This window comes from Lutra lutra, chromosome 12, assembly GCF_902655055.1.
Source record: "Lutra lutra chromosome 12, mLutLut1.2, whole genome shotgun sequence".
Classification (NCBI taxonomy): domain Eukaryota; kingdom Metazoa; phylum Chordata; class Mammalia; order Carnivora; family Mustelidae; genus Lutra; species Lutra lutra.
This window is the reverse complement of record NC_062289.1, coordinates 63424179-63446340: the sequence shown is the minus strand read 5'-3', so window position 1 is coordinate 63446340 and position 22162 is coordinate 63424179. Positions and strand designations below refer to the sequence as shown.

General features: G+C 58.0%; 1 protein-coding gene across 1 annotated transcript; it reads left to right on the top strand.

The window, feature by feature from the left end:
- The first annotated feature begins 273 nt into the window (after nucleotides 1–273).
- Nucleotides 274–22152, top strand: PRODH (proline dehydrogenase 1). Its single transcript, XM_047697231.1, has 14 exons — nucleotides 274–569; nucleotides 4888–5096; nucleotides 10479–10513; nucleotides 11035–11184; nucleotides 12696–12760; nucleotides 12926–13042; nucleotides 13497–13576; nucleotides 14753–14834; nucleotides 15504–15596; nucleotides 15691–15837; nucleotides 16694–16869; nucleotides 18008–18106; nucleotides 21384–21472; nucleotides 21547–22152. Exons 1-14 carry the CDS (start codon nucleotides 297–299, stop codon nucleotides 21732–21734), a joined length of 1803 nt encoding a protein of 600 aa, XP_047553187.1. The 5' UTR covers nucleotides 274–296; the 3' UTR covers nucleotides 21735–22152.
- Nucleotides 22153–22162: the final 10 nt, after the last annotated feature.

The window sequence follows — 22162 nt, the reverse complement described above, 5'->3', positions numbered from 1 at the left end:
CTCTGCGGCGAGGCGGGACTTCACTAGAAGACTAGGCACCAGGCACGGGGCGGGGCCTCCCAACGAGGAGGCGTGGCTCAGGGCGTGGGGCGGGTGTCCACCGGAGAGAGGGCGTGGCTCAGGGTGGGGGTGCGCGTCCTAGGGCGGGACAGGGTGTTTCGAGGAGGGGGCGTGGCTGGCGCGGGGCGGAGCCGGCGGGGCGTGGCGGGGCCCGACGGGGAGAGGCGGGGCCGGAGGGGAGAGGCGGGGCGGGAGGGGAGTACTTAAGAAGCTGAGAAGGGAGCGGACGCCCCGCCATGGCTGTGAGGCGCATCGTTTCTGTGTTGAGCCGCGGCACTTTTCGCATCGCCCCGCTGTCCACCGCGCCGGCGGCTCGCGAGCAGACTGCCGCAGGCCAGGAGGCTGCTCCAGGATGCGGGACTGCCGAGGCCGCGCGGCCGCCGGTGCCTGTCGTGGACTTCGGCAACACTCAAGAAGCGTACCGCAGCCGGCGCAGCTGGGAGCTAGTGCGCAGCTTGCTGGTGCTGCGTCTGTGCGCCTCGTCCGCGCTGCTGGCGCACCACGAGCAGGTGGGTGCGCGGGCGGGCGGGCAGGCGGGTAGGTGCGCGTCGCGGCGTGCAAGCAGGGACACGCGCCGGATCCTCTGTGTGTTCCCGGAAACTTCATGAAGTTTTACTGTAAAGCGCGGGCCCCTGGAGCATCGCTTGTAGCCGGGAAGTCAGGAAGGGAGGTGTTTCCTGCATTCCCTTTTGGGCCTCGTGAATTTTCCTATATTCCAGTCACTACTAACTAAAAACAAAGACCAGTTTCTGAAGTTTTAAGGTATATGCTCCTTGCAGTAATGCAAAGTTGTCACCAGAAATTTAAATGGAGTGTCTTCCGTGTTGCCCGAAGGGAAATCTTGGTGGTGTCGAAGGGCTCATGGCCTGGGAACAGCCATTCGGAACAGTGTTGGGGGAAATGGGAAGCCACTTGAACTACAACTTTTATTACTTCAACATAGTGACTTGTGGAAAGTGTGAGGGCTTTGGGGAAGTAAAAAGCAGAACACCATCTTAGCCACTGTCAGTCTGGACTTTTGGAAAAGACAGTTTTTCCAACTGGGAACAGTTTGCAGGGGTGCAGTTGTTGGTGCTAAGGGTCTGGAAGGCTCTTCCTCAAGTGAGACTGTGCTGAGTATGTGGTATTGCCTACCTTGGCCCCTGGAGAAGGCTGGGGAAGCTGGACCAAAGAAGAGCACCAAGCCACACTTTAGGCTTAGGTGAAGATGAAACCACAGTGGGTGGGAGGTGAGGGTACAGGTCACAGAGTCAGAGTTGGGAGGGTCTGAGGGCATGGTGAGGCCAGCAGAGTGTTGGACTGGGTCTTTCCAGAAGTTGTACTCTGATGCAACCTGGGACTGATGGTAGTGGAAGTGGAAGGAGAATGTGGAGGAGGAAGGGGTAGAACTGGAGAGGTAGAGGCTTCTGGGAAGCCATCTGTGTTTGTGGTAGACGTGGATGCCCTTTGGCAAATTGGTGGCTGTGGAGTGCCAGGCCAACTGGCGAGGAGGGTGGAAAGGGACACTCACCGGTCAAGGAACCTGGTTGGGGGGAAGGGGATGAAGGTGATGAGAACCCTCTGGGGAGCACCAACGTCTGAGGGGCAGCCTGAAAGGAGCAGCAAGCTCTGGGGGTGCAGTGGTCAGGAGGGAGGAGGTGGCTGGGGGGCGGGAACACCTAGGGGAGGGAGTGGCTGGCTGTGAGGCTTCTGTGGAGGGCAAGGACAGGGACTTGGCTCCTGCAGTTGAGGTGTCATGGGACTGCTGGGTGGTACTGCAGTGCGTGGGGCAGGATTGGTGCGGAAGTCCTGCCTGCCGCCATGTGGCTGGAAGGGAGGGAGTGAAGGCTTGGAGCCATCCAGGCCATATTTCTCCCATCTCAGCACTGAGCATTCTTCCTTTGGATCAAAGCCAGAGGAGAAGCTAGCAGAGCTGGAGACTATTGGGTACTGTGGGTGACCGCTGCCCAAGGGCCAGAAAGTGCTGGAGTGCAGGGACCACGGTGGGTGCCTGAAGGTGTGGGAAGGCTTCTCCAGGCTTCCCTCCCATCCCACCTGTGCCCCGAGGATGCCTTCAGGGAGCCCACTAAGAGTGCTCTGTGTGCCCCCTGGAAAACCTGTTCCACCCCAACACTGCCAGTGGTCCACTGGTGTCAGTGGCCTTGGTGGCTGGCACTGGAGGAAATGGGGCAATGGGGCAGACACCAGGCTGCAGGCTGCAGGCTGCAGAACCAGTACTTACTTACCCTGTCCTCTGTCCTGGGGTAGAAATTCTTCCTGCTGAGGAGCGTGGGTCTGTGCAGCTCCTGGGGGTGGGGGGCAGTTGGAGAATCATCAAATCTCTTCCCAGGGAGTGTCAGCCTAAACCAGCCCCGTTTGAGCTGCTGCATTGGTTTGGGACCCCCTCCTTTGCCAGAAGATAAGGGTTCAGAAAACTCAGGTCTTTCATGACAAAGGCTCCTGTGCTTGGGTGTAAGCCAGTGCAGACAGGGGTTAAAGAAGAGGAAGGGGACAGGCTGGATGGTGTTTGTGGCCTTGGGGGACAGGGAGGAGAGAGAACCGACTTTAGCCCTCCTTACTTTGCACACACCTGTTTGAGTATTTTTCAGTGAGAACAAGTATATGTGTTCCTAGGGCAAGTTTCTAAGCCCACGAAGGATGCCCCCATCTGGAGAAGAGTGTGGGCCGCCTTCCTCTCAGGCTGTGCCCCCCAGGGATACACCTGATGCTAGGAATTTTTTCAAGGGGTGGCTTTGCTCTGGAGTTAGCTTTGGAATTGCCAGCCCCGCCCCATGTGCTTCCATAGCCTTCTGTGATGGGCTGGCTTCCTATTGCCAGGGTGGAAGGGTGAGTGACCTGCTCAGTGACCTGGGCGGCCTTCCCTGCCATTCCCTTTGAGCCCCACCTCCCCTTGGGGAGCTGGTCAGTGCAAAGTGTGGGGGTGGGGGGAGGTGTGGGAGTGGGAGGTTACCAGCCCAGGGCTCCCCTGGGCCAAATTCCAACATCTGCCTTGCTCCTGCTTCTTTGATTAACATTGGCTGTGGCTGCTTTCATGCTTCACTAGCAGGGTTGAGTAGTGATGACCATGACCGTGGGGCCCACACAGCCTACGTTATTTACCGTTTGGCCCTGGACAGGAGAATTGGCTGGCCCAAGAGTAGACGGCTGGCCTGTTTCTGCATGGGGTGGTTCCTGACACCTCTCTGGACTAACACGTACCAGAGCCAGGTGATGGTATTCAGGTGTCCGATTGTGCCCCACCTACCACTGGGGTGAGCTTTGATATAATCAAGACCCTCCTTTTCCTCTGGCCAGGCTGCTGTGGCCAATGGATTTCCTGACCTCTGGCCTAGGCTGGGTGGGGCCAAGGCAGCCTGCTCCATTCTCCCTAGTCGGTCTCTCATTTTCCGTTACTCATCCTCTTTACAAAAACAGTGAGATGCAATGGAACGAGGTGCACAGAGAGGCTGTGGCAAGGCAGAGGGGATGGCCTGGAGACTCAGGTTTATTCCTGAGGGTCTCGACCAAGTGCCAACCTGTGATTCCAGGCATGTCTCCCCTCTGGCCAGTGTGGGGCTGCTAAGGATTGGTTTGGGTGTGAAGGTGTTTGATTTGCTCATACTTCTTTTTAGACAAGGGATTGTTCCCAAAAGAGGTTCTGTTATCCATTGGGTTTGGCAGACTTCAGGCTTTTTCTGTCTCAGAGCTAAGCCTGGGGGACAGTGGACACACAGGAATTCCCAGATGTGCTCTCCCATCAGCCTTCCCTTCCAGCCTCAGAGGACTCCGCTGTCCTCATTCCTTCCTGCCCTGGCTATCCCAGTGCAGGGGCTCTGTGCAACCTCTGTGTCTTGGCAAGCCCCCCACTCTGGATCTAAGTTAGCAGACATCTCCCACCTATCACGTCCTCACCCCTGTTCTGAATCACTTTGTGGAGGTGACTTTCTTCTTCGAGGTTCCTCCCCTACTGGGATATAAGCTCCTTATCTGTTTTGTTTAGCCTACCAGGCACAAAGCAGCGGCTCAGGACTTGGAATGAATGACAGCAGAAATTGGGGATGTGGCAAAACGTGATTGGAGGAGAAAGCTGAGTGATTTATGAGCAGCTGTCTTTCTCAGGGGCACGTCCACTCGAGCTATGGGTTCGCTGTGGCCCTGGATGATGGTACTGAATCCCCAACTGGTCCTACAGTGGGCTCCCATCTCCCAGACTCCGTAGATGCTCACCTGACTTATTGTTAGCCCAGGGCTCACTCCAGCTGAAGTTAGACTCCTGAATTTAGCCTGTGCTTCTCTGCTCGGCAACCACTGGAGGGTCGGCCCCTTGCCAGGCACTGTTTTAGGGACTTGGAATAAGCAGTGAACAAAACATTGAAAAATCTGGGTGCTCGCCTGCTAGGAAGCTGTATCAAATTCTCTTCCCATCCGGCATAACCCGCTGAGGTGTGGATACAAAGAATGTTATGATGAACACATGCCCTGAGATTCCCAGAGAGACCTGCTATTCATTTCTTTATTCACCGAGTGATGGTCAGACACCCTCTGGGTGCTGCTGGGGTCACCTGTGAGCATGCAGGGCGGGGAGGTGAGTGGCTGTTGGCAGGGCTGGGGGGTGTGCCCTGGGACCTCTTCCTCCACGAGGAGTGGATTGACAGTAGCTACAGACTGAGAAACGAGCTGCTGCCAGTTGTGTCCACTGCTAAACCAAGGCCGGGAGTCGAGTTTGGCCCAGGGGAGAGTGTGCCTAGGTTTTATGGTTGGAGCAAAAGGGGTGGGGGAAGCAAGTGTGTCCTGCTGGGGACAGGGGAGGCCGGGCAGCCAGGACAGCCCTCTCCTTCTGCCTTTCAGCTGCTCCATCTCGCCAGGAGACTTCTGGGGCAAAGGCTGTTTGAAAAGCTGATGAAGATGACCTTCTATGGGCAGTTCGTGGCCGGCGAGGACCAGGAGTCCATCCGCCCCCTGATCCGGCACAACAGGGCATTTGGAGTGGGCTCCATCCTGGACTATGGGGTGGAGGAGGATCTGAGCCCCGAGGAGGCTGAGCGCAAGGAGATGGAGTAAGGCGCACCTGGGCATCTGGTCGTTACCCTGAGGCATCCTGGGGCCAGCTGGGGCTGGGCTGGGAGAAGGCTCCCCCCAAGGCTGGGAGAGCTTGGTCAGCCTGCTCATCAGTGGCCTGCCTGGGCTCTGCCGAGGGTCCTGGCAGTTTTGTGCTGTGAGAATAACAGCTCTGGGCTTTCACAAAAGGCCTCCTGTGCACAAGGCTGGAGGAGGGGCGGGGACTGGGGAAGGCAAACCACGGTCCAGGGCCGGATGTGGCCTACCTGCCTGGTTTTGTGCAGTCTGCAAGCTGAGGTGGGGTGTTACTTTTTTTTTTTTTTTTAAATGGTTGAAACAAAGCAAGAATAATATTTTGTGATACGTGAAAAGTATTTGAAATTCAAATCACTTTGGCTCTAGAGGGGCAGAGTTGAGTAGCTGTGGCAGGTGCCATATGGCCCGCAAGGCTGAAGATAGATGCTGCCTGAGCATTTATGAAAGATGTTTGCTGACTCTGGCCTAGGAGGGGCTCTGGCTTCCTGTTGTGCTAAAGCATCTCTTCAGAGGGAGTGCTGACCTGCTGAACAGGGGCCGACTGTCTCAGCCTTGCCTAGCTCCTTTCTGTCTTCTTCTTCTTCTTTTTTTTTTTTTTTTAATTTTCTTTCATTTCTTAATTTTCTTTTATTCTATTTTTAAAGATTTTATTTATTTATTTGACAGTGAGTGAGCACAAGCAAGGGGAACAGCAGGCAGAGGGAGAGGGAGAAGCAGGCTCCCCGCCGAGCAAGGACCCTGATGTGGGACTCAATCCCAGGGCCCTGGGATTATGACCCGAGCTGAAGGCAGACGCTTAACCATCTGAGCCACCCAGGCACCCCACCCCCCCTTTTAAATACTTTACTTTTTTTAAGACTTTATTTATTTATTAGAGAGAGAGCATGAGCCGGGGAGGGGGTGTGTAGAGGGAGAGGGAGAAGCAGACTCCCCACTGAGGAGGGAGCCCAATGTAGGGCTCTATCCCAGGACCTTGGGATCATGACCTGAGCCAAAGGCAGGTGCTTAATCAACTGAGCCACCCAGGCACCCCTTCTGGAAGGGTTTTCTAATCAGAGGGTGGGCTTTGCCTGATGAGTGTGGAGCCTGGCAGGCCTGGTGTGTACCCAGGGGTCCCAGAAGGGAATGGCAGCCAGGAGCAGTGTGGCAGGCTGACCTCGGGTTTCCTCCTGAGGTCACCAACTTGCTGTAGGACCTGTTCTCTGTGCAGTGAGCATGGGGACAGATAGGTACCTCCCTGACCGACCCTCTGGGCCACAGAACAAAATTAGAGAACGAGGCCACCCTCTGCTTCCTGGACAGGTGGCCGCACAGGTGATCCAGGCAAGACCAGCCCTTCCTCTTTGCAAAATGCCCATTTCTATGCTGGTACTTGCACCCCTCCATGTCAGGCCTTTGCTTGCATTTGGGGCCCTTAGTTCTGAGAGCAGCTGTGCCTGATCATGTGAGGCTTGGGACAAGCCTGCTGAGTAACCTGTCCTGTCTCAGGCTGGGGTGTTTGCTCTGGCTTGGGGACAAGAGAGGGCGGGAGTAAGGAGAAAGGCATCACATGAGGCTCCTGCCCTGGGAACGGAATGTGCAAGCAGCAGCAGCAGCAGCAGCAGCGGATTGGCCTGGGGAGCCCAGCCCCTGCCTCACCATTTGCTGTCTTAAAGGCGGGGTTCTTCAGCTTGGCACCCCTCTGTGTACTCCTTGTGGGGCTGCAGCCTTCAGTGGGGCTGCCTGTTGAATGAGTAATGAGCTCTCTGTCCCTGCTGTGTCTGGGTTGAGGGCTGAGTGGTTTCACAGTGGGATTTTCTCCCTCTGGTAGGAAGGCTCCTTTCCCAGGGCAATCCGGCTGGCTGGCTGCCTGTTCTGCGGGGGGAGCATGGGGAGGTGGGCCGGCCTTGCCCTATCATGGAGCCAAGGAGCCTGTGGCCCAGGGCGACCCTGATGTTTGTGCCTCTGATGCTGTAAGGATCCCCACTTGGTGGACTTTGGGATGTGAATGTTGGCCCCTCCCATCCTAACATGGGGACCACCATCCGTCATTGGTGACAGGTGTCAGAGACTCATGCCCGGCTCTGCTGCCAGGTGGCCCAGTGCCTTTGGAGAGCTGTACTGTCAAACTGCCTGGCTTACTGGGTGTTCTCATTCTGGAGCGGCTCCGAACCATGCAGTCCCCATCCACACAACCCCCATGTGGAGAATTGCTTCTGTGCCCTGGTGGGGCAGGAGGCAGAGGTCTGTCTCGATAGTCTTGTCTCGAGGCACATAGACCGTGCTCTGGGGAGTGATAGAGAGGCCACCACCCCAAGTTAAGGCCATAGGAGTTGGGGAAGGGAGGGCACAGGTGGCGTTGGGCCTGCCCTGGACATGACCATGCGAGGCACAGAGATGATGGACTTGTCTGAACGCACAGGGTGCCCAGTAGCCTCCCCAAGGGTCTGAGTAGGGGGCTCAGGAAGCAGGAGGTGGGAGGCTGTAAGTGCTGGACAAAGAGAGTAGCCATCTAGGGCTGGGGTGGGAAGGTGTTTCCCAGAACACCTGCTAGAAGGCAGAGGACTGGGCCCTGGCTCTAGAAGAGCCCCACAGAATCTCCCCAGCAGGCTGAGAGCTGTGGGGAACAGGGGCTAGGGTATCTTCCGATGATTGGCTGTGAGAAGGACCCCCAGGGACAGCGTGGACCAGAGGTGTGTCTGTCGTGGCTCTGCAGACCCAGGGCTAGCTGAGGGTAGAGCCCCAGGGCACTGGCAGCTCTCCCCGGGGCTGGTGGTGCAGGGTGCACAGAGCGCCTGAGTGCTGCCTGGAGTCAGGGTCTTGGGGGGCCAGGGAGGTAGGTGTGCAGATGAGAAGGAGCCCCACTGCACTTCTCTGCGCTTCTCTCCCTCGGGTCAACTGCATTCCCCAGCGGAGACCCAGAGAGGGCTCTCCTCACTTTTTGCTTTTGTTCTAAAAGGCATCCGACCAACACATCCCCCAGTTTAGTGGGTGGAGCTTGAAGGCGGCCAGGGGGATGGACGGTCAGGCCTTCCTGCCACCTGTCGCCTGGGCCGCTGGGGTTCACCCTCCTCTGCGCTCTGCCCCTGGGCACGTTCTCTTCCCTCTTCCACATCCTGGGCTTCGCAAGTGTGTGTGTGTGCACAGTTGCGAGTTTCCCTGCTGGTGACGTGACCCTTCTCCCCTCCACTGCGCCTGGCAGCCGCCATCTTAGTCTTCTCGTGACCCACCCTTCAGGCCCGGTTGAGAGTGTGGCCCGGATCCTTGCTGGTGCCATCTGCTTGGAGACAGGCCACTGCCCTCTGACCACACGGCAAGGTGGCCAACCCGGTTCTCCTGCTCAGTCCACTGCTGAAGTGCTTCTTGTCTGGTCTGTGCCCTGGAGGCTCAAGGATGGAAGCAGCTGCAGCCTCTGCTTTCCTGCCTCTGGGCCTGCTGGCAGCGAGGAAGGGAGTGGCCCGTGCTCCCTTGTGCCTTTGGAGCCTGGCTGGGCTTGGAGGGCGGGCAGGCCAGTGCTGGGCCACTGGGGGCCTTTTAGATAATGATTTCCCATGTGAATGGAATGCGGCCCTGCCTACAAGGCAGGAACCTTGGAGACGAATACCTGTGTTTCTCTGAGCCATGGGCTGTGTGGTTCCAAAGATGATGGGGCCCGAGTCATGCTTCTGCCTGCTTGTACCTGGGCCAACAGCCTGGGCTGTTCTTATGGGGCCCCTTGTTCCCGGTGGGGATGTTGTTGCATGGGGCCGACCTCTCCCTCATGTTATAGAGTCAAATGTTGTCACACAGTGACACCTCACCCTCTTCTCTTCTAAGCATCAAGCACATGTGTCTAGCTGGCATGAAATGGCTCCTGTTCTCCATCCCCAGGTTGGGGCCTTACGGGCTGTGCAGCAGGGTGTGGGGGGGCCTCCCGCCCCTGGAGTCCTGGGTCCCGACCTGGGGCATCCTGGCTCAGAGTTGCCAGGTATGGGCACTGGGGTCACGCAAGAGCCAGGGTCCAAAGGGAGGGCTCCCAGGAGGGTGGCCAGCTGCCCCCGACTTGCTGTAGGAGCAGGGAGGTCAAAAGCTGCCTCGGTTGGCTCTTTGACTCGACTTGAGGCCACTGCAGGTGTGGTTATCTCTCAGCAGCATTGCTAGCTTTACCTCTGTCTCAAGTGGGTCGGTGGGGCGGGCGGGAATAGGTCTCCTTTTCCTGTGAAGTATGAGCAGAGCCTCAGGGACCCCAGGGTCTGAGCCTCTGGGAGGTCACTGGATAGCCACAGGGCTTTGGCTGTGCTCTTTCTGTGGGAACTGACTTAAGAGCCTTTAAATACAAAGTCAGATGACGGATGAAGCCCCTCGAATGCCACCCCCCAGGCCTGGGTAAGAGTGATGGTGAGCAGCTCCTTCCTCTGGGTGGGCTTAGCCTGGGACATTTGCTGTCCCAGACGGCAGGTCTGCTGAAGGGTGGGCAGTGTCCACTGTGATTCTGGCAGGGGTCCAGGATCGGGGTGCCGTAGGGCAGGGGCAGGCCTGATGGGGGTAGTGAGGGCACAGCTGAGGGACTGCAGGGAGGCCAGGGTGGCTGGGCTGAGCCTGAGTTCTGGGCAGAGGAGCCATGGTCTCAGGCTGGCCTCACTGTCCTGTCCTCATGAAGGTGGGGGGTGTTATTTGGGTCTGATGGGAGGGCTTGCATTTTAAAAGAAAAATTCTGGTTGTCGCTTGGAAGATACACTGGAGGGGCAAGAATGAAGAAGGGGGCTGGCAGGTACTGGCCGGAGATGGAGCTAGCTGTGGGCCCACCCAGGCAGGAGTCCAGAGCTGGGCCTAGGGCTCCTGGCAGTTGGAGGGGCCTGGATGTAGGGGGCATAGAGCAAAACGAGGAGCCTTGATCCTCACCTTTGGGAATTTTGTGCACTGGTGGTTGCTCGGGTCCATTCCTTCTCAGTCCTGGCTGGCCCTGAGGCTCTGTCTGTCTTTGAGAAGGAATGCCACCACAGCTAGCTTTCTTCAAGCATCTGTTCCATGCCTTGGGCTGTCAGCTAGTTGTACTCACTCCTTACCTACCCACGAAGAATCTGAGGCTTCTCCAGAGTGTAAGGCTTGGAGGCCCGGTGGGTCTGTGAGGCTGCTGCCCCACCCTGCTCAGGGGAGGTGACCCTGCAGGCCTGGGGTGGGTGTGTGGGGAGGAAGGTGGGGCACGTGAGTCACTCTTACCTGCCTGGGCTAACCCAGCCCTTCTCCTCCAGCCCTCCTTGTTGGGTCAGTTTCAGGGCTCAGCCTCTGGCTTCCTCTCACCCCCACCTGCTCAGAGGGAACCCGTGCTTGTCACTTGCAGCCTGAGGTGGCGTGACCCACCCTCACCCTCTTCTTCCTTCCCACAGGTCCTGTACGTCAGCTGTAGAGAGGGAGGGCAGTGGTGAGTAAGAGGAGGTTGCTCAGGACCAAATACTCTCTCTACTTGTCCCCTTCCCTGTTCCCAACCTCTCCCTGGGAGACCTTGGTTCAAGGGCACAGGCGAGACTGGGGGCTGAGGCTTCTCCCTGCGTGCGCGTGGCTTCTCCCTGCGTGCGCGTGGCTTCTCCCTGTACGCACCCAGGCTGTTGCCCTGAATCTGCTGACATCCTCAGGATGCTCCCAGGGGTCCTGGTCCCCTTGGTCCTTGGGGGGTCTGGCCTCTGCCCTTTTGGCCAGGTTTGCCATGTGACTAGGGCTCAGTTGGGGAGAAGGAACGGTGAGCATAGAAGCAGGGAGTGATGGGCAACACGGTGCAGGGAGGCCACATGGCCGCCAAGGAGCCAGTCCCCAGGGCAGGGGGCTGGGGGCCATCAGCAGGTCCTGCTAGAGGCCGGGGAAACCCTGTGTTTGCCCAGAGTTGGGCGGGACCGAGAGCACTGCATGCAGCCCATGTGTGCTCAGGCCACATGCCTGCCCCTCCAGGTACAAGTAAGAGAGAGAAGCAGTACCAGGCCCACCCGGCCTTTGGAGACCGCAGGGACGGAGTCATCAGTGCCCGCACCTACTTCTATGCCAATGAAGCCAAGTGTGACAGCCACATGGAGACGTTCTTGGCCTGCATCGAGGCTGCAGGTGGGGCCCCGCCCTCTGCTGGCTGGACACCTGCCAGGGAGGGCTGACCCCCCCATGTGTGGAGGTGCTGATGGCTGAAAGTGAGGCCAGGCTGGAGCATCCACCTGGGGCTTCCCCTCTGGGTGGCCTAGACAGTTATGGGGATGACTGTGGGTGACACTGGGGAAGCCGTAGGCTAGGCTCCAGTCATACCGGGGTCACGCCTGAGTCCAGCCCTGTCCAAGGAGCCCGGCACCCCCTGCCTCTTCCCGGACACCAGTGCCTGGATGGGAACCTCAGGAAGGCTGTCAGCCAGCTGAGCCGCCTTCCGTCGGGTCAGGGGCTCGAGCCTAGCCACATGTGGCACTTGGGTTTGCCAGTGGCAGCATTGTTCCAGGAGCTGGTGCCAGGGAGGACTCCTTCCCCACCCCTGCCCCCACCTCTGGGAGGGGTGCTTGCCCAAGGAGGCGAGTCAGGTGGGCATGCCCCAGCCCCACCGCATGGCCCCAGCAGCCCTTCCGTCAGTGGGCTCCATACCTTCTGAATGCTGGAATGGGTGGGAGTGAGTGGTGCTCAGAAGCGCCCTTGTGCGAGCGGGGCTGGGGAGACGCCGGGTGGTCAGGCAGAGACTTGGCCGTGCGGGTGGGTCCAGAGCAGGGGGGCGCCTCCTTCCTCTGTGCCTGCTCTACCTAAAGCAGACATCAGAGAAGTGAAGACGGGTCATGGGTTTCTGGAAGGGAGAAGAGAGGCAAGTGTGGTTGAGCACCCTCTGTGTCCACCCTCTATTCTGCTGGGTGGTTCTGGGTTCTGTGAACCTTAGGGCTCCCCCCAGCCCCATGGGCAGCCTGGGGGGATGGTATCATGGGAGAGGATTTGAGGCAGGGGCAGAATGACCCAGTCTTGTTGGCTCCTTTGTCCGCTGGCTTCCGGGATCCATGTGGCTAACCAACCCTGCCAAGTTGCCTGTTCCAGCCTCTGAGGTGGGGTGCGCCCATGTATTTATGGGCTCAGTAGGAACATCGTCCTTCTGCCTATAAGTGGTTAGGCAGCCAGCCCAGGATACTTGGCCACTTGGGCTCTCCCCTCATGTTCAAGGCCGGGTGGGGGGTGGTGGTGGCTGGGAGGGGCCCCTGGTGCCCCCCAACCTTAGCCTGAGCTGGCTGAGCTCCCACTAGGGCTGCTTCTGGGGAGGGTAAGAAGGCCTATCCAGGAAGCGGGGCTGTTGTGGACATGGCCGCAGCCCCTGCTAGGGCCGGGTGGGGAAGGGAAGAGTGATCTGCTGAGGCCTTGGCACCGTTAGCAATCTGACCACTGGATCATTCAAGGCACCGTCGTGGTCTTGGGACCCATCTGGAAGGGAGACCCAGTACTGTGTATGTGGTAGCTGATTGGTAGGAAGGGGGCCACGCCCAGCCATTCGCAGTCCGTCACCTGTCTGGTGAGAGCTAACTCTTGAGGGGCTCGGATGCTGGGCCCAAGCTCCTGGTCCTCCCCATCCCCCTCTAGAGCCGTAATGGTGTGGCTTCTTACAGGCCAAGCCAGTGAGGACGGCTTCTCAGCCATCAAGCTCACGGCACTGGGGAGACCTCAGTTTCTGGTAAGTGCCAGAAACTTCCACCCACAGAATTGGTTTAAGAACTTGGGGGTGCTGGAAGCCGGGCACATAGGTAGAACTGGGAGGGGGCCCAGGGGCTCTGTGGGGGTCTTGGGGGTGGGAAGCTGGGCATGTGCTGGAGACGATGGCTCAGGCCTGCACTCGTAGCTGCAGTTCTCAGATGTGCTGACCAAGTGGACACGATTCTTTCACCAAATGGCTGCAGAACAGGGGAAGGCTGGCGTGGCTGCAGTGGATACGAAGTTGGAGGTGGCTGCATTACAGGTGGGACAGCCTTGCCCTGGTGGGTGTGAGTGGGTGGGCACTGTTGGGGCTGAGGGGATGAGGGGAGCCCTGCCCAGGAAGGATCGGCCAGGTAGTGTTTGCGGTGGGTTTCCGGAGGCCTGTAGCATGCCCTGTTTGGCCGCCCACCACTGGGGGCTGCTGGGAAGGAATCCGAACAGAGGCTGAGGACATGCTGGGTGGGAGGATTTGGGGAGAAGGGTTTGCCTTTCAGAGTTCTGCAGAGCTGTTGGTCCAGGGAGGGGCACCAGGAATGGGTAAGAATAGACCTGTGTGTGAGGCAGGAACACCCAGACTGTATCCCGTTCACATTAATGGTGTAATAAAGTCAAAAGAGCAACAGAGATGTATGGAGGTTGGGGTGGGGGTGGGTAGGAAATGTTAGTGAATGGGGCTGGGGTGGGTTCATGGGCCTGGCAACTCCTTACTTCCCCAGGAAAGTGTGGCCAAGATGGGCATCGCATCCAGGACGGAGATTAAGAACTGGTTCACTACAGAGACCCTGGGCGTGTCTGGGTAAGAGTGGGCCCCGAGCCAGGAATTTGGGAGTATCTGCCCTGATTCAGCCATGGTTCCAGCAGAGCCCCAATGGTTTCTCCCAGTCCTGGTTGCCCTTCTGAAGAGCATGGGCCTGGGGTGATAATGCTGAGGGACCTTTTCCCTGAGACGCACAGGAGTTGACCAGGGAGCCTGCAGTCCACGGGACTGGGGCTGCAGCTAGCCCGGGGTTAGTCCAGACTATAGCTGGGTAGGAGTTCCCCTAACTAGCAGGGTTGCTCACAGAATTGCTTGGGTCCTGAGTAAGGGTGCCACACTCGGCCCTCCCCGGGACCCACATGGTAAGCTGGCAGAAGGTCGGGGCAGCTGAGATCCTACAGGGGCCCACACTTCATCCTGAGGGGTCTGGAAGCTGGGACTGAGATCACCAGGGCCCTTAGGGTGGTAGCAGCTGTCCCCTTACATTCAGGGTCTATCTCCTTCCTGGCCTCCCATGTTTGGCTCTTTCCCAAGCCTGACATAGCCCATGGTGTTTTCCATGTTCAACCCTGTTTTTTTTTTTTTTTTTTTTTTTAAAGATTTTATTTATTTATTTAATAGGGAGAGACACAGCCAGAGAGGGAACACGGGCAAGGGGAGTGGGAGAGAGAGATGCAGGGTTCCCGCTGAGCAGAGACCCTGATGCGGGGCTCGATCCCAGGACCCTGGGATCATGACCTGAGCTGAAGGTAGGTGCTTAACGACTGAGCCAGGTGCCCAGGTGCCCCTCATCGCTGTTTTTTATTATTTTTAAAAATATTTTATTTATTTATTTGAGAGAGATCACAAGTAGGCAGAGAGGCAGGCAGAGAGAGAGAGGAGGAAGCAGGCTCCCTGCTGAGCAGAGAGCCCAATGTGGGGCTCGATCCCAGGACCCTGAGATCATGACCTGAGCTGAAGGCAGAGGCTTAACCCACTGAGCCACGCAGGCATCCCTAACGCTGGGTTTTTAATAGCTGTTGCTGCCCCTGTGCAAGAAGGTTCTTGTTTTGGTTTCCACTTTGGTTTCCATTTTTATCTGTCTTAAAACTCAACACCGAGGCGGGTTTTGTGGGGGTTGGGCTTGGGGAGCTCTTTTAAGACATGGGCTGGTTTGGGAACTGGGCCCCCCCAACAGATCCTAGTGCCCCTGAGCTGATGCAGCTTCTCCCACAGCACCGTGGACCTGTTGGACTGGAGCAGCCTCATCGACAGCAGGACTGAGCTCTCCAAGCACCTGGTGGTCCCGAATATGCAGGTGACTGACCACACCTCACTCCTGAGCCCTGTCTCATTGCAGTGCAGAGCTGAGAAGGGAAATGTTCCCTGTCCCTTACCCTGGGGGGTTGCTGCCAGGGACCCAGCTGGCTGAGACCAGTGTCCTTCCTGGCCGCACAACACCCCTGTAGTCCAGAAGAAGAGGCCAGATCCCCGAGTGCCCCGCACGGGGGACAGAGGACCCCGTCATCTGTCCTTGCATGCTGGGTCGTCCCAAACCTCGGTGGCCTGAAATGGCGATAATCCTATTATCCTCCATCACAGTCCTGGACTGATGAGCTGGCTGGTTCTAGCTCAGGGTTTCCCTTGCCGTTCTCAGAGGGCGGTGGGAGCTGGGGTCATTGTGGAGGGGTCCCACTATGGGAACAGATACCTTGGGTGCAGGCCTGACCTGGGGCAGTTAGCCCTGTGAGTCAGAGGGTGTTGGCTGGCAGGTTCTGGGGTACCATGGTGCCAGGTGGCCTCAGGGCAGGGCACAGATGAGGGAAGGGGTGGGGATGAGGGGCCTTGCTGGTCCTGGGGACCATGCCCTGGGTATTGGTGGGGCCCTGCATACATGGGCAGGAGGGTGCCCTGGGGCAGGGGGTGTGGTGGCTTTGAGAGGTGGGAGCTTGGAGCCCTGCTGTGGCCTGACTCCATGCTGCCCCAGACAGGACAGCTGGAGCCACTGCTGTCGCGATTCACCACGGAGGAAGAGCAGCAGATGACGAGGATGCTGCAAAGGATGGACATCTTGGCCAAGGTCGAGGGCCCTGGGATGTGCACAGAGCATGGGGTGGGGAACCTGTCTCACCTGACCCCAGTCAAACCCTCTGTCTGACCCCTGTGCCTCTCAGAGAGCCACAGAGATGGGCGTGCGGCTGATGGTGGACGCTGAGCAGACCTACTTCCAGCCGGCCATCAGCCGCCTGACGCTGGCAATGCAGCGCAAGTTCAATGTGGGGAAGCCACTCATCTTCAACACGTACCAGTGCTACCTCAAGGTACAGCCCCTGCCCGCCATCGCCCTGCCAGCCCTCGGCTGGGGGGATGCCCCTTGTCTAAGTCCCATGCTGGTGTGGGGAGAGGCCTCTACCTGAGTGCAACTGACTCTGAGCAGGAAGAAAGGCCCAGGGCCCTGTCCCCAGCTGTGTACCAGCCCCTTCTCTGGGACTTGGATCCCAGAATGGGTGTCCAAGGGGTAGGGGGAAGGTGAAGGAGCCTTTTTACAGTCTGCTTGATGTGCCTTAAGCCCCAGATTTTGAAGGCCTCACAAGTCACTGTTTTTTGCAGCCATTCTTTTACTTTGGGTCCCATCGGATAGATGAAAGCTCTGGTTCCCTCCCTATAAAAAGACTTGCTCAGAATTTTGCATGTACCGGAGGCAGCCGGGGTGCTTCTGGGTGGGATTGCTGAGCACAGACCTAGCCTGGGTTGCTCTGGGACCAGGCAGGTCTTTGGAAGACATGGTGTGGGATGGGTGTCAAGGCTCTGGGGGGGGCGGGGATGTGGGTGGGTGGGTGGGTGGGTCCAGGCAGGTGCCCATAGCATGCAGCACCCCTGCCCTTGAGTCAGTCCAGGGAGACTCTCGAGTGCACCGTGGCTGCTGGCATGTCATCTGTCCCCCAACAGGGTTGTCCTAGGCTGCACAGAAGAATCCCCATTTCTAAGAAACCGATCAAGGGGACTTCCTCATCCCTGCTTGTCTCCCGGCTCCCCTAAGCACCCGTAGGTCAGGTGGCTGCTGCTGGCCCCGGTGTCCCACGGTGACTGTACCCTGCGAGCACCTGGGCCTCAGCGGACACAAGCTGGAGAGGGCCTCATCCTGGTTATCCTCAGCTGTTGGCCCCGGTCCCACAGGATGCCTATGACAATATCACCCTGGATGTGGAGCTGGCTCGCCGCGAGGGCTGGTGTTTTGGGGCCAAGCTGGTGCGGGGGGCATATATGGCCCAGGAGCGGAGCCGCGCTGCAGAGATTGGCTATGAGGACCCCATCCACCCTACGTACGAGGCCACCAATGCCATGTACCACAGGTGCGCCAGCCCTCCTTGGCCCTTAGGGCCTCATGGCTTCCTGGGTGGGGGAATGAGAAAGCAGGGCAGGGGTGCTGGTGATGGCCCCACATGACGCCCATCTGGAGGGGGAGCAGCCCTGCACATCAGAAGCCTCTGCAGGAGTGAGACCTATGCTTGAGACCAGAACTGATGAGCTCCTCTGCTTTTTAATTTACTGTTTCTTTTTTGGATCCCCTGCTTTTGTTCTTCCCTTTTCCAAAACTGTCAAGGTACATTTTTAGCACAGAAAAGCCTACTGAATAAAACTAAACTGGCCTAGTTCCCCCAGCCAGCTCTTGTTGACACTTAGGACAAGGGAGGGATATGCCCTTAGTGGCCCTCCTGACTTGTATACAGCCCATTTGCTTTTCCTGTTACGCATCGGGGTAATCCAGACATCCTGTGTCTGCTTTCATTCTGTTTGTGTGGCTGACGTTGCCATGCAGCAGGGACAGGCCGGGCCTGTGCCTTCACTCTAGGAGGTTGTGTGTGCTGCAAATTCGGACCCCGAGCGTCTGCCTGGCTCCTGCTTCCTCCCTGGTGGGGCCCTCTACTTTCCCAGAGCTTCCGCAGCTGCCATGTGCGCTCACATCAGCTTTGGCATCATGCATTTAGCCCCGTGGCCCTTGCTTTTCTACGAGACGCCCACCAGGATCCTCCCGTGTCTGCGTGCAGGCCCACGGTGTTAACCCAACAGCTAGCAGCGTGCCCCTCCGGGTCATTACAGTGGTGGCCTATGGCACACCTGGCCCCCGAGTGCTCACAGGGACATAGCCATGGCACATTCCTAGCAGTGGGGTTGTTGGGCCCGAGGATGTGCACCATGGCTGTCAGATGGTAGCACCCTCACACTGTGGGTGGAGGGAGGGCCCCCCAGTCCCTTGTGGACTCCTACCCAGAAGCAAAGCTGCAGGTGTCAGGTGTCTGGGGCCCTGTCAAATGTGTCCATCCCTGGGTGCTGCTCACATTGTCTCTCGTACCTGCGAGGTGCTGAGGAATGACAAGTGCAGCCTTGGTCCCACCGCTGCGGCCACGCTTGGGAGGGACGGGCTCGCCAGATGGCCCTGGGCCTGCCTGCGGCCTCTGCAGGTGGGGGCTCACGTGGCACTCCCCTCAGGTGCCTCAACTATATCCTGGAGGAGCTGAAGCACAACACCAGGGCCAAAGTGATGGTGGCCTCCCACAATGAGGACACAGTCCACTTCACACTGAGCAGGTAGGCACCCCCCCTCCAGCTGTCTGGTGCTCCCCGGTGGGGGAGGGGCCTGGGAGGCAGGAGTGCTGGCTTCAGTGTCCTGCAGGAGCCTGCCTCCCACGCCCCCCGCTGGGTGTTGGCGCTGCAGTGGCAAAAAGGCTATTTGCAGTTCCTCTGGTTTATAAAATTAATACCTGATGTATTAAGAGTTGCAAAGTCGAAACTGAAATTTCATTAGGTGATGTAAACAGCTTACTGAAATGCACAAATACGGCGTGTAACGTCCGCACCCCTTGGGGGACCTCTGGCAAGTCACCTCGTTTCTAAATAATTTCTCTCACTGCTTTAAACTGCATCTGGAATTTAATATAGTCTGTTTTCTCTTCAAACGCCTGTCCTGTGGAGCAAAACTCTGGTAGAATCCATACAAGTCAGATAGAGAAATAAGGTGAAGTAAATTCTTAAGTGTCCCAGTGTCATTACCCTGTTTTCGTGTGTTCTTTCTCAACCAAAGCAGCACCACATGGGGGGTTCTAGCCCCGATTGCCACCTTCCTGGGCTTGAGGCCCCACAGAAAGCACAGCAGCCCCGGTCTGGCTGGTCCCGGCCTTTCCCAGGTGAAGAGCAGGGCGCCCAAGGCCTGTGGCCAAGCTGGGCTCCGGGCAGGAGGACGGGGGAGCAGCCAGGGTGGGGCACTGCCTGACGAGCTGACTCTGGTTGCCCCCGACCCAGGCAGTGATGAGGCACTGGTTCTCAGCTTATGAGGGCTCTGCTTTTTCACAGCCCGAAACTGCAGCCAGAAACCTTGACTTCTAATGCACAGCAGTCATGGCCATCAGGCTGGGGATGAGAGTGCCAAGGCCACCCGGACCGAGGTCCCTCTACCCCCACCCGTCCTCCGGCCCAGAGTCCCTGCCAGGGTCAGGTCTGACTGCTTCCGTAGGGTGGGTGGGGAGGCAGAGTGGAGTCCCAGCTGGATAGGATTATTCTGCCTTCTTCCTCCATCCCTAGGCCCTTCCAGGTGCTCATTTCCTGCCTCAGCTGCCCCATCCTTGTCATTGGATGTCAGAGGGCTAGGGGCACCATTTGTGCTCAGCACAAAAGAAAAAAAGTTTTTTTAGGTCTAGGCTGACTTTTAAACACCTGGTAAAGTTATAACTCTTAAAACCTGGTTTTCCCTTAGACTTAAAAATATTACTGTGATGGAAACTTGATCAAAGCTTGAACCCTCAGGCACCAGGGTCCTCCATGAGACGGTGTACACAAAGAGCATCCCCGCACCCCTGGCCCGGCACTTGGGGACCTGCACCTCTGCACAGTGCCGGGCCTCTGTGTGGCTCAGCGGTATGGGAGGTGGTGCCCTCTTAGGTTTCTGTTACCCCAGCTACACAGAGGGCAGTGGAATCCTGAAAGCTGTAACCTGTCCCCAGGAAGGCTTCCTTCTTCCTGTCTTTTGAATGTTCCTGCCCAGGACATGTCTTCGCAGAGGCAGCCTCCTGCCTTGACCACGTCATCCCGCCTCCCCCTGGACTGCCAGCTGAGCATGCTGTCCTTTCCTAGCCTCCTAGGCCCAGGCCAGGCTCCACAGATGCCACTATCATGGGTCTCTGATGCCACATCAGGGATCTCAGTCTGACAGCCTGGGTCAGCCCTGACCACGTGGCAAAGCAACCCAAACAGTGTATTCTGAACAACAGTGTATTCTGTGGGCTAGCAGTGTGAGCTGGGCTCAGCTGGGGCTGCTTTTGCTGGCCTTGCCTGGGCTCTTTCTTGCATTTGTGGTCAGCTGAGGCCTGACTGGACCAAAATGGCTCCCCCTATTGGCAGGGGCAGCAAAGGGGGACTGTATCACGTGGCCAGTTTCCAATAGGCCAGCCCAGGCTTTGCCATATGGTGGCCTCAGGCTTTCAGAAGCCCTGGAGAGGGCAAGGCTCTGCCCACATCACATTTGCTATTGTCCTGTTGGCCAAAGGAACTCAGGGGGCCCAGCCTAGATGGCAAGTGGCAAGCCCCCACCTGCTGGGAGAAGCTGCAGTCACATGGCACAGGTATGGCCAGGGGTCAGCAGCCATCACTGCGGGAGCCACCGGAAGGTCCCCGCCACCAGTAGTCGGGTGGGCAGCAATATGGTGGCAGCTGTGCTCTAACAGTGTTCACATTCACATTCCAGTGAGGACCAAAGATACTTAAACAGGAGACCAGGGCAGCATGGTGGAGATTGTGGCCTGCTTTACACTGGGTGCTCCCCCGCCGCCCAACGTCAGAGCGAGACTCTGCAGGAAGGAGGAAAAGGGCTTGTGGGATGTTCCTTATGCCAGGGTGAGGTGTCCTCAGTGGTCCAAGAGCCAGGGGCCTGAGACAGTGAGAAGAGGGGGACCCTGGAGACAGCGAAGCACACTCATGGCCGATGGCCTGGGTGTGTGTGTGTGTGAGGATGACCCAGGCTAACACGCCCCTGGAAGGAGGTGGAAAGACGAGGGCGGGTTCCAGAGCGCTGGTGCAGATATGTGGAGTCTGGACATGTGGATACAGGAAGCTGGAGGTAAAAATGTGGGAATCCTCAGCACACCCTGGGAATTTCTGTAAGATCCTATGAGGGGGCATGTGAGGACAGGAGGGGATGCTGGACAGGGTTGGGGGCCACCCACCCCAACATCTGAGCAGCACTAACAGAAACAGCCTCATCTATTCTAAATGTTCCATTAGCCACACAAAAAAAGATAATTTCAATAATACCCTTCAGCTAGCCCAGTATACTCAAAATGTTACCTATATTCAGCATTTCAGAAAAATAATGCATTCTTTTTTCCAGTTTTCAAAATTCCATGTGTGTGGGATACTTACAGCCCCTCTCAGTTTAGGCAAGCTGACTTCTAAAGACTCTGTGGTCACCAGTGGCACCATCCTGCTCTATGGGACAGAGCAGCCAGCACGAGGAGGACAAGAGACCGGGTCGGGCTGAGGGACTGAGGATGTGGCTCTGAAGCAGAGGGGCTCAAAAAGGGGCAGGGGAGGGCCTCCCCAGGCCACCCCTTGGGGCAGGCTTGCCTCGCTGGGTCAGGGTACCAGAACAGAGGTCAGGGCAGAAGAGAGGGAAGGGGGAGAAAGTGTAGTGGGAGGGGGAAGAGGAACTTGGTGGCCATGGGCTGAGGTGGGAAGAGGGCTGATAACTTGGTTTGGGCAGCACGCAGTCTACACCCATGCCCGTACTGCAGGGGATGGAGGCTGTAGTATATGCATGAGGACCAGGTGGCTGGTGGCGGGGAGGGGGCTCACCTGCCACATCGTCTGTCTGCAGGATGGAGGAGCTGGGCTTGTACCCTGCGGATCGCCAGGTGTACTTCGGACAGCTCTTGGGCATGTGTGACCAGATCAGCTTCCCACTGGGTGAGCTAGGTCTTCCTGGGGAGCAGGGCTGGGGATGTCTGGGGCTGGGACTCACTGCTTGCGCCCGTGTACAGGCCAGGCGGGCTTTCCCGTGTACAAGTATGTGCCCTATGGCCCTGTGATGGAGGTGCTGCCCTACTTGTCCCGTCGTGCCATGGAGAACAGCGGTGTTATGGAGGGCGCCCGGCGGGAGCGAAAGCTGCTGTGGCAGGAGCTCAAGCGGAGGGTCCGCACAGGCAGCCTCTTCCACCGTCCAGCCTAGAATTCATGGGCAACCATCATCTTCCACCTTCACACTTGGCCTCCAGCCCTGGCCTGGGAGGGGCTCTGGGCGGCCCCAGGTCGTTGCCACTGCTATAGCCCAACCCCAACCTCACACGGACTCACTTTTCATGCCTTGACTGAGACCTGCTGGAAGTGGGGCCTCAGGGCTCCTCTGGCCCCAGCTCCAGATGTGGGTGCTCAAGCTGTGTCTGATGCCTGCTGGAGCCACCGTGAACTGCTAGGACCTGCCTTTCAGCAAGTGGGCGCGACCCCCATCTCTGCCTGCCCCCATGACCTTGGACCTGAAGTACCACCTTCTGCCATCCAACCCACGCTCCTCCGAGCCCCACAGGCAGGCAGTCGCCAGGCTGGGAAAGCCAGCCTTGTCAATAAACCACTACTTCTGCAGCCCTTAACTTCGTGCCT

What these genes read in the sequence shown, in the direction of transcription:
- PRODH (XM_047697231.1), top strand. Translation starts at nt 297, where the DNA reads ATGGCTGTGAGGCGCATCGTTTCTGTGTTGAGCCGCGGCACTTTTCGC. An exon ending in GGCCTGCATCGAGGCTGCAG is followed by an intron (nt 11,185 to 12,695) that starts GTGGGGCCCCGC and finishes GGCTTCTTACAG; the next exon opens with GCCAAGCCAGTGAGGACGGC. An exon ending in CCAGATCAGCTTCCCACTGG is followed by an intron (nt 21,473 to 21,546) that starts GTGAGCTAGGTC and finishes GCCCGTGTACAG; the next exon opens with GCCAGGCGGGCTTTCCCGTG.